The sequence below is a fragment of the Staurois parvus genome, unplaced genomic scaffold (genome assembly GCF_062004578.1).
Source record: "Staurois parvus isolate SC_StPar_1 unplaced genomic scaffold, SC_StPar_1.0 ptg000601l, whole genome shotgun sequence".
Taxonomy (NCBI): domain Eukaryota; kingdom Metazoa; phylum Chordata; class Amphibia; order Anura; family Ranidae; genus Staurois; species Staurois parvus.
This window is the reverse complement of record NW_028318397.1, coordinates 925,236-936,726: the sequence shown is the minus strand read 5'-3', so window position 1 is coordinate 936,726 and position 11,491 is coordinate 925,236. Positions and strand designations below refer to the sequence as shown.

Sequence of the window (11,491 nt, the reverse complement as noted above, 5' to 3'; positions counted from 1 at the left end):
CTACTTCTTGTTGTTTATTTCTGTAGGAGGAAAGACGCCAGATCCTAAAACCAATGCACGAACATACACAGATGTTATGAAAGAAAAGCAGTTAAGAAAGGAACAGGTAAGTTGACAAATGAATTCAGGTTTGCTTTTATCAAATACTTGCACATGAAACTGACCTCTTGCTGTTTTTCTTAGTATGAAATCCATCAGCAGATAGCAGAAAAGGCAAAGTCTGGTGATTTAAAAGTGGTCAATGGATCTTCTGCTTCAACAGCATCACAGCCATCTTCAAAACGTAAAAGAAGATGGGATCAAACAGCTGACCAAACTCCCGGGTCCACCCCCAAGAGGCCGTCAACTTGGGACCAAGCGGAGGTCGTTGTACTTTTATCTAATTACTTTTGTTTGTCAGATTAAAAAAATGTTCACTGGAGAATTTTGGTAGCGTGTATGTGTAATGTGTTTTTTTTTTTTTTTTTTTTTTGTTCCTGTTTTAAATTTTAGACTGATCATTTCATGATTTTGCGAGTGCAGTTTGCACTACAATTTAGTTTAACAAAACAATAGCAGTATGTTCTATGCATCTGTCCACTCCTGTATTTTTATAATTGCACACACAGATTTAACGTTCTGATCACTGTTGTCTGTTAGCTGGTGAGCTTTTTTTTAACAAAATGATTTTTTTTAAGACTCCTGGACACACGCCTTCATTAAGATGGGATGAGACCCCTGGTCGAGCAAAGGGAAATGAAACCCCTGGAGCCACTCCCGGCTCAAAGATATGGGATCCTACTCCCAGCCATACTCCAGCTGGAGCAGCCACACCAGGTCGTGGCGATACCCCAGGCCATGCAACTCCAGGGCATGGAGGTGCAACTTCTAGTGCACGTAAAAACAGATGGGATGAAACCCCTAAAACAGAACGTGGTAAGTTTGGCAATACAAAATATTGCTGTATTTTCTGCTTGCTTTTGATATCTACCACTTGCTGCAGGCAGTTTTATTCCATGTTTTTTGGCTTTTTCATGGGTCAAGGCACTAGAATGCAGAGTTCTGTAACCCTGCATGTTGGATTCAGTCATGTTTCAATATCTAGTGCATGTGGGGTTTTAGCTGGATATTGCCTGTAAACTGACAAGTGTCATGATCAAATTGCTAAAATTATGCAGATAATGTGCAGTGTGATGGGAACTAGAAAGTTTGTGCCTGTTGTAAATGATAGCAAGCTTCCCTTGATTCAGTTTAATCATATTTTATTTTCAGATACTCCTGGTCATGGAAGTGGATGGGCTGAGACTCCACGTACAGATCGTGGAGGAGAATCAATTGGCGAAACCCCAACTCCTGGAGCTAGTAAAAGAAAGTCTCGCTGGGATGAAACTCCAGCTAGTCAGATGGGTGGTAGCACTCCAGTACTGACACCAGGGAAAACGCCAATTGGTACCCCTGCTATGAATATGGCTACTCCTACACCAGGTGAGTAACCGTAATTTGATGTCGCCTCTGTTTCTCCTTGTCTGTATGAAAACCTTTATATTGGAATTTTCCACAGTACTTATTGGAAGTGAAAAATGCAGCTGAGATCCTGAAATGCCATTGAAAGTTATAAAATAACTTTTCAAAAGCATTTGTAAAAAGTGCTTATATGAGTTGAGGGGAGTGTTCATGTTTGTTCATTCGGCAAGAAGAGCAATGCAGATGCCAGTTCTGCTAATTACAGGGGAGGAAATAAAACCGCAGTCAGTACAGATTTTGTAACCTGTGCAATCGACTATCAAGAAGACATTTGGCAAGTCATTTGAAACCCTATAGAGGAGTTTGTTGCCCAGTCCAGCCAAAATCATTCAACATTTCCCTAGAGATAAAGTATTCTTCACATGCATTTTGGATACAAATTGAATTTGGGAATCTTCAAAATCTATACAGATGTGGAAGGCTACAATCTTGGAATTCTGGGAGTTGGCCACTAAGGCTAAATGAGTACTCTAGCTGTTGAAGCCTTTAAAATCAGGCTGGTCTGCCTGCAATTTAAATAGAAAATAGAATGCCAAGACCGCCAGTGACTTTGTAGGGAAAAAAACTTCTAAAACACTGGCTTAGTGGTTCATGCTTCTGCCTTGCAGCACTGGAGACCTCTGAATCCCATCCAGGACACTATCTGTATGGAGTTTGCATGTTCTCACTGTGCAGGATTTCCTCCTCTGGGTACTATCTTCCCCACTTCAAAGATTTGCTGGTAGATTATTTGGCTGCTGTACGAATTGTGTGTTTGGTGTGTGTTTGGTGTGTACATGTGTAAGTGATATAGGACCTTAGACCAGGCCTTAAAATGTTCACTCGCCTGCTCGCATTTCGCGAGTGGAAATAACATGGGGGCGAGGGCCAGATCGATCAGCCGATGGATATGGAGCGGGGTGCCGGCACCAGAGGCGGAATTAGCTTTCAGGCATTTAGGCACTCGCACGCTACCCAAGGGCCCAGAGTCCTTAGGAGGTCCTATGACAGGCTCCTGAAAGGATGGGGAGGGCCGCAGGGTGGATTGTGCAAGTGTGCTGAGTCCGGTCCGGTGAGAGGAAATAGAGACTAGCAGAGCACAAGGAGGACACTTCACAGACTGGTGAGAACTCATCATGTAACAGTGGGAGGAAGGGGGAGAACTGCCTGTGACTGGAGTGCTGAGAAGCGGAGTGTGACAGGCTGAGAGAGCCAGAGGGGAGGTGTGTGTGTGATTGTGGCGGGGGCTCTGTATTCACTTTATGTACTAGGGGACACTGTGTGTGTTTGGGGGGGGGGGGGGGCACGTTGTACCATAATGGAGACCATGTGTTCTAAGAGGGGGGTTGTGTGCGCATTATAACCTCAAATTATGGGGGGGGTGGCGTCATAATTGTGAGTAGCAGAAATACAAATCGCCTCCCTTTTTTGCACCCCTTCCCCCCCCCCCCCCCCCCTCTTTCTCTCTCACCCTTTTTTCTTTTTTTTGAAAAGTGGGTAGAGGACATGGCTATGGGGGGGTGAAGGAGGGTATATATTTTATTTCTGTAAATGTATTCTGCATAAAACATTTAACAGTGTCATTTAATGAGAAAATGTACGCGGGCATGTTTAGGGGAGGGATTAGGGGCGTGGCAGGGTAGCAGATGGGTGGAGCAACTGGTGAGTGAGTAACTCCTAAGGCCTGGCTAGTAGCTCAGGACTTGAAATTTTAAGCCCTGCCTTAGACTGTAACCTCATTAAGGGCAGAGACTGTGACTGTACAGTTAATTGTCTGTTGTATAGAAATGCCTGTAATACAGTAAAAAAAGAAGTGTTTTAGTTGCTAGTCCCAAAAACCTAAAAATAGGAGTTTTTTTTTTTTTTTTGTAATCCAAAAATGGCTGCCTCAGACACTGCTAAAGAGGAAAAAGGGGAACAGTCCCTAACAGTTGATCTTTAGAAAGACTAACCCAAAAATATGTTTGTAGAAATTTAAATTTTACAAATCTATTTACTCTTTGAGAGATTCCCCAGATAACAATGTTATCCTTATAACCACAATAAACATTAAATTTAATTTGCTAAGGGTGTGCATCTGATGTTGGATAGATGTTGTTTTGGCTTTTTTTCTTGCTTTGGGTTTTTAAAGATTATTATAAACTATATGTTGTGTTTTTTGTAGGACACATTATGAGTATGACTCCTGAACAACTTCAAGCATGGCGTTGGGAGCGGGAAATTGATGAAAGAAATCGCCCACTTTCAGATGATGAATTGGATGCCATGTTTCCAGAGGGTTATAAGGTAATGTTTTATATAATAATTTGGTGCTGAATTTTTCTTTTTGCATGTTCCTAAGTAGAAGAAACTAATCACTTCTAAAGCTGATGGCCAGTAAATATTATATTTGCTGAAATCTGAGGAAATGTTTCCAGTTAGGTTAGGATTCTTTTGGAGGGACCAAACTGCACACTGTAGACATCGTGACTGTGAGACTCGATGACCTTTAAAGCAGAACTTTACCCGTAACAGTCTGATAACAATTAAGGCTCTTTAACAAAAGAACATAAATTTCACATTCATCAATTGCGTTACCGAAACTAGTGTGTGCTGTAAATTGCCTCCAGAATTGCCTCTGTTCTTCTTGCCAGAGTATGCCACTTTTGATCCTTGTAAAGTTGGTCATACATAGATCGTCATTTGGCTGGTTTCTCTGAGATCGGTCGAATTTCGATCCATGTATGTGTAGGATCATTAGCTCAGTGGGGAGGATTCCTCCATCCAGATCGAATGTGTGGATGCAGGAATAGTGTTTTTTTTTTTTTTTTTTTTTTTTAATGCGTTCAACACACTGGTTTACCAAAAAGCTAACCTATAGGCTGCTTAACTCTTAACTCTTGTGTCCCCTGGCAGCAGATTTTGACATTTCACCTCTCCTGCTTTTCTCTCTCCCAATCTGTTTATCGCGGTACAGGCTGACGTTCCTGTTGCTCCCCCTTCACAGCATTAGTGAATCTTAAAGAAAGTTTTGCCTTAAGTTATACTTAAGGTTTTGGATATAGTGCCCCAGTTAAGGAAGTTCACCCTCTCCATTTGTCCTTATTACTGTCATCTTTGAAAATGAAAAATAAAGAAAATCCCACATTTTGGGTTGTTCCCAGAAAAGTAGTAGAGGGGGAAATCCTCCAATAGAGACACTAGTTCTGGTGGCCTGGGGGTTCCCCAAGTGATTCTCTTAATTTGCAGGGATTTCCTTCCACTTCCTATTTAACTATGGGACAGGAAGTGAATGGAAATCTCCAATATGAGACACAAATCTGACTGTGGCTATAGCCGTCCCTTGCGCTCTATCCAAAATGAAGAAAAAAGTTTTGCCTGTAGTTCTACTTTAAGGTTGTTGGAGCTCAGCTTCCTCAATGTTCTAGTTATCAGCACAGTGCAGAGAATAGGGAACAACTAAAGCTGTGCATTACTGGATTTTAAACAGTACAGGCACTTATTTTTAATGTTTTACATGGCTATACCTGTAAAAGGGGCCAGCATGAAGTGATCGGTCTAGAGTTAATGGCTAAAGTTCCACTTTAAGTGATAACGTAAAATTTATAATAAGTTATAATTTGGATGGTACAGTGGATGTGAAAAGTCTACATACCTCTGTATAAATGGCGGGTTTATGTAAAATAATCAGACCAAGATAAATCCCTTCTGAAATTTTTTTCCCCCCACAAATTTAATGTGACCTATAATGTGTGAAATAACACATTATATGAATAACATGAATGCACAAATATAAAAACCCTTTAAACTAATACTTTTTTGAAGCAACTTTATGACAGTGTTACGTCTTTTGGGGTGGGAGTCTATTATTATGAAGATGTTTAAAAAAGGAAAGCGTGGTGCTTGCTCTTAATTGCAATGAGAAGTATAGCACTATTAATATAAATCACGGTATATCCATTCACTACATTAATCAACACTTATGTATATCAAATAGAAAACAATCAAAGTGAATTCATATCCATATGTATTTAAAAAGTGCTCAATTGTAGTAAATTTACCGATAACCAATAAAAGTGCTAATAACCTAAGATAAAGTGTAAATGTGCTCATATTAAACACAATCACAATGTGAAAATTACTTTATTAAGTCCCATTAAGTGCATATAGCTATTGTCCATGCATCCTCAGTATAATGAACAGCATCCACATGGCCAAATTGTCAAATTTTTGGATCCAATACAATAAATCCCCTTTAAACAGATCTGCTTCGCTGTCCTCAAGCTTCACCCAAGATTTACTGTACAAATCTAATCAGAACCATTGTACAAGTATGGGACACAGCTTCTCTTCATGTGACAATGTGGTTGGAGTTTTTACTGTGGAGAGGAGCGAAGGTTGCAGCAGGATTGGAGAGTCATATATAGATTTGTCAATAAGCGCTGTTAGACCCTTATGAGAGTATGGGTCTGTACTTGAGGTGAGCTACTTGGCATTCCACACCCTTATTATTAATTTATACTATTTTATTGGTAGTGCATAGGTTTTATTTCTTTTTATAGTCTCAGTATAGCACATCTATGCCCATTCTTTCTTACAAAAAAGCAATTCAAATTTGTCTGCTTGTGATATCATCTCCTGTGCACAGCCCTCTTCAGGTCACCTCACAAATTTGGATTAAGGTCTGGGCCATTCCAAAACTTTGATCTTCTGGTGAAGCCATTTCTCCACATTGACTAAAACCTTAGTTGCAGCTTTATGAAAGCAGCCCCAAAACATGCTTCCACCACCATGCTTCACTGTAGGTATGTTTTTGGTTTTTTTTGTTTTTTTTTTTCTTGTGATGTGCAGTGTTGTATTTGCGCCAAACACATTTTTGTAACTATGGCCAAAAAGTTTGGTCTTGTCAGAAAAACATCCAAGCCGGGCTGCATTTTGCAAAAACCTACATCATATCTGCCAAAAGCAAGTGGGGAAATGTGTTATGGTCTGATGGGTCCAAGAATTAACTTTTTGGCCATAATTCCTAAAAAGGTGTGTTTTAGTGCAAAACCAGTGTTCTGCATCACCAAAAAACACCGTACCCACAGTGAGCCATGGCGGTGGCAGCATTGTACTTTGGGGTTCTTTTTGAATGGCTTCACAGAAAGTGGGATAATTCAGAGGTGATTTTTCCTGGTCTGTTTTTTTGGCATCTCAAAACCTCACATTTTTACAAGGGTGTGTAGACTTTTTATATCCACTGTAGGTAATAAGTTTGCCCGATTTGCAAAAAATTGCACACCACTTTGCACAGAACAATTGAAAATTCCAGGATTCCTGTTGGAGTTTGTTTTGTACTGTAATGAATGCACACATGGAACCAGTCCGATTTCAGATCAGGAGTTTGCTAAATTAAGTAGTTGCTTTGGCCCTTCCGAAGTTCATCTATACCTGAAATCTCTTTTCAGCTATAGATGATATTCAGCTGAATATCTCTTTTCACTAACAAAATGTCTTAAATGACTCTGGTTAGATTTCAGATGGTGAGTATAATAAAGTGGTGGTAAACCGCATCCAAAAAACCACCCCCTGCAAGGTAAAGTCATAATGTGCTAATATGCATTCCATACTAGCACGTTATGAAGGACTTGCTTTGAAACAAAGCCCTCAAGCGGAGTGCTGTCACGGCTCCCTGGGGCTAACGTCTTCACCCGGTCTTCCTTCCGGGTTCGCAAGCTCTGGCTAAACCGCGGTGACTTCTTTCCTGCGCGCATGCCGGGCTGCGGCACAGTGCTCTGAAGCAATGGCACTGGTATGCCGCTTGTTCAGAGCTTGTGTGGCGGCTATCATAAGGGGCTTTATTATAAGTTTACCTGTAGGTAACATTTTATTACAGAAGAGTTAACTACCACTTTAATTTGGCAATAATTTAAGAGCATGAATTCTAGTGTCCAAGTTGCAAGTATTTACATTTAGAAAATAGGTAGTAGGTCAAAGCTTCCTTGGGCGAGCTCCCTTTCAGGCACAGATACCATTCCAGTGATGAAGTGACAAACAGTGCAGTGTTTATTGGTGCTATTTACAGGTCTATTTATACAGTGTCAGTGTACAGTACACTGTACAGGGGTTCCACAAAATAAGCAAGGCAGAAGCTCCAAAACAAAATCCTAGCCTCGTCCACAAGCTAACTGCACAAATCCACGTCCTAACTAGCAAGCTTAATGGGGGGGAGCAAAGGAAGAGGAGGGAGGGGACAAAGATAGACGTGGGGAGGAGAAAAAAGAGAAGGGAGGCACAGAGAGTTATGGGACAGACATAGTGCGATAATAATGCAAAGTAGTACACCCGTTACCCCACAGCCATAACCATCAATAAAAAATAAAAGATCCCTACGAAAGGGGGACATGGGGGGAGAAGGGAAAGGATCAGTGTTCAGACAACCATGGTGTCTACTCTTTATCATACTTCCAAGGACAACCCCGATTTAATGTAGGTATGTTTATGCATTGGTAAAGCGACGTTCACCAGCGCCTCCCAGGCCGACAACTCCAGCGAGAGGGGTGGTGACAAATATAACCAGAGGTTTATCTTAGCAAAAACCTCAAACCAATAGGCCATAACGGGGGCATAACCAAAACGTATGAAAAAAAGATCCCTGTGTGTATACGACAACGGGGACAAACAGGGTTCCAGTCAGGGTAGATTGTGTGAAGTCTGAGGGGTGTAGTAAATTCTATGGAGGAATTTGACCTGAATCAGCTTCTCTAGAGGAGATGACCAGTTTAGGACCCCTGTACTCCTAATTTTAGATTTCTCTTTAGCAAATTTTCAGATTGAGTTTCGGCACACAGAGCTGATTTATGTAATCTGGAGGAAAATATTGGCACAAAACTGAGTTGTCCAGCGTAATCAGCAATGATTTCTTATATTTCAGTAACCTGAAGGGTAAAACTTGAATTTACTTGACTTCACTTGGGGGAGGGGGGGGTGGTAGTCAGGTCCTTTTTTTTTTTTTTTTTTTTTTTTTTTTTCCATGTTAGACTACAAGTCCCCTTTTAACCAAGCTCAGTTGGGAGTGTTGCCCATATGCCTAAATAACTTTACAAGCCTATCAGTCTGGAATTTTATTGTAGTGCTGGACCCATACAAATTTGTGTAATGGTGTATTAAGGTCTGATTCCAAAGAGGGTTTTTTTTATTTATCCCAGGCTGTTTCTATCGTAGAAGTGTTCTTGGTAAAATCAGATTATACAGTTGCTTACTTAAAGCGGAGCTCCACCCAGTGTCCATTTTAAAAGGGCACCGCATTTTAAAATGTGAAAAACTATTCTAATACACAACATAGTAACATCCATATATTTTGGGCACCCAATATTGATGGAGATTTATTCTTCCAAAGAAAATACGCCTTTTCACACTGGTAGTACTGACTAGTATTCTAATGTTTTTTCTTCTCCCTCAGTTTTTTTCCATGACTGAGCTAATGTGACCCCAGCACTGATGGAGAGGGGAAGGGGGAAGATCAAACTAGGATGCCGTGCAGGCAGCTGACATCCTCATCAGCTGATGTCATTGGTTGTCAGGACGCCGGCGGCTAAAAGGTCGTTATGGTTCACAATGAAAACCTGTGGCTTTGTATTTAAGTTTTGAGCAATTTTTACACATTTTGCCAAGGTACCCCAGGGTGCCTGGTCACCCTGGTTGAGAAAGTCTGGCCTAGGCAATCGGAAGCGGACGTTGGACGTTGTTCCCACCCCCTCCCCCCCCCCCCTTTTTTTTTGTTTTTTTTTTGTTTTTGTTTTTGTTTTTTTGTTTTTTTAATTTTGACTGGAGCTGCACTTTTAAGATTCCATCTTGATTTTTGGCCCAGAAAATCCTAATTTCTTCTTATTTTTTGCAGGTTCTTCCCCCACCAGCTGGATATGTCCCAATACGTACCCCAGCGCGTAAATTGACTGCGACTCCAACACCCCTGGGTGGCTTAACTGGTTTTCATATGCCTGCTGAAGACAAGACAATGAAAAATGTCAGTGATCAACCGTCAGGAAATCTTCCATTCCTTAAACCAGATGATATTCAGTACTTTGATAAACTGCTGGTAAGTGATAATCATTGTGTGTGTTTTAATCTTTTTAGTTTGGGGTAGCACAGTGGCTATATGGGTTAGCACTTCTGCCTTTCAGCACTAGGGTGGTTGGTTCAAATCCCAACCACAGCACCACCTGCCTGGAGTTTGCATGTTCTCCCTGTGCCTGTGTGGGTTTCCTCCGGATACTCTGGTTTTCTTCCACACTCCATAGAGGTTAGGTTAATCAGCTCCTGTCTAAACTGGCCCTAGTATGTGTATGTATGAATGTGAGTTGGGGACCTTAGATTAGAGTTTTGAGTCCCATCTCCTGCAGTAGATTATCTTTGAATGCTGTTCCCTAGATACTATAGTAGAAATATATTCCTTGGCACATTTGAAATATTGCCTTAAATTTCCTAAATGGAGTCCTAGAAATGCTAAATACCTCTTCTTGTTTGGGGTAATTGCAATGTACTGAATGTACCAATGCTGTGCATCATTTGGCATCTGTTCTACTGCTACGTCCCTCCTGTCTAATTGCTGTTTCACAAGTGTGCTCCTGTTCGGTTTCTCCCCACTACTCCAAATGGCTTCTATTCTGCCTTTCTCTGTTATCAGCTCTACATTCATGCCCCACCCCTGCTACTGCTTTTGCTGTGCTCCCATTTCCACCATTGTTATTAGCATCCACCCTAGCTCATCCCTTCCTGACCATTATGACCTCACTCTGTTCCTTCCCCAATCATGATTAGCCTCTACTCTGCCTTTTTTATGCCTAGTTCATGATCCGCTTCCATCCTGTCTCATGCATTCCATGATCAGCTTCCATGCTTTCTCCCCTTCGTCAATGAATGCATACATAATAATCAGATGCTTCCCACCTAATAGCAATGTTCTCCACCTCCTCACTCTCCAACCATGTAATCTTCTACCCTCCCTCAACTGATCAGCCCCCGCTCTACCTAGTCTATCTATGGTTTGTGCTCAGCTCTTGTGTTTAACCTTCTCCCCTTTACTTCTCTCACCAAAAAAAAAAAAAAAAAACGCTCCAACTTTGCCCTCCCTATCTTGCCCTCTCTGGTCATGTTGCCTTCTCTCTGTCTCCTAATTCCTTCTTCAAATCCCACTAAATTTAAACATCTTTGTTTAGAGTAGACCGTTTTTAGGGGAGAGTAAGTAGCTGCTTATACAAATGTACAATAGGCATGTTTTCAAGTCTAGTATGCTCTTATTATAGAAGTGACATTAGATGAGCAAACAACTGTGTGTTCTGCAATTCACTTGCTATCTAAAACCAAGATTGCATTGTATCTCATGAAAGCGTTTTTGTTGTACCTGTGCTAAGATTTAGGTCAAGTGTGTTGTATTAACAGCTGTCTTTTTTTTGTCTTTTTTTTGTTTTTTTCCCGGTTAATAAAAAAAAAAATATTAAAATGATCAGATAAGGTTCATTGTAATAAGGATATCTGTATAATTATATGGCTATCTTAAGATACACAGGTTGAGAGTGTTTCAGCATTAAGTATCTGATTTAAAAAAATTTTTTTTTTTTTTTTTCCAAATTTCTAGGTTGATGTTGATGAATCCACACTTAGTCCAGAAGAGCAGAAGGAAAGAAAAATTATGAAGCTACTGCTGAAGATAAAGAATGGCACACCTCCCATGAGGAAGGTATATGCTGCTGCTGTCATGTTGTCTTTCCCTTTAATGTGCAATGTAGCTAGAAAAGGGAACATAGTGTGAATGTTTCTGTTAGTCAGTTATTTTATTTTAGACTATTGGGTAACTTATCATTTGTACCATTTAAGTTTGGTCACATTGCAAAATATAGAGAATTAAAAGCATTGACATGCAGATATTGTAGCCACCAGATCAACTTTTCTTTGCAGCACAAACATTTTGTGAATTTTAAGTTAGATTTATAGGGCTGTTGCTCATAGTCGCTCTAACATTGAGAGTTTTAGGCCATATAAATTGGTT

General features: G+C 40.6%; 1 protein-coding gene across 4 annotated transcripts in view; it reads left to right on the top strand.

The window, feature by feature from the left end:
• SF3B1 (splicing factor 3b subunit 1) overlaps nucleotides 1-11,491 on the top strand; it is a 134,867-nt gene that overhangs the window by 69,707 nt on the left and 53,669 nt on the right. For 3 of the 4 annotated variants that reach the window (XM_089692692.1, XM_089692694.1, XM_089692693.1), the window contains 7 exons: nucleotides 27-106; nucleotides 184-366; nucleotides 678-915; nucleotides 1,252-1,464; nucleotides 3,647-3,768; nucleotides 9,344-9,541; nucleotides 11,081-11,182. In XM_089692692.1, the coding sequence (XP_089548818.1) occupies nucleotides 27-106; nucleotides 184-366; nucleotides 678-915; nucleotides 1,252-1,464; nucleotides 3,647-3,768; nucleotides 9,344-9,541; nucleotides 11,081-11,182 (1,136 nt within the window). Of the gene's footprint in view, nucleotides 1-26; nucleotides 107-183; nucleotides 367-677; nucleotides 916-1,251; nucleotides 1,465-3,646; nucleotides 3,769-9,343; nucleotides 9,542-11,080; nucleotides 11,183-11,491 lie in introns of those variants that run through there. The other variant, XR_016315361.1, reaches the window with a different exon arrangement.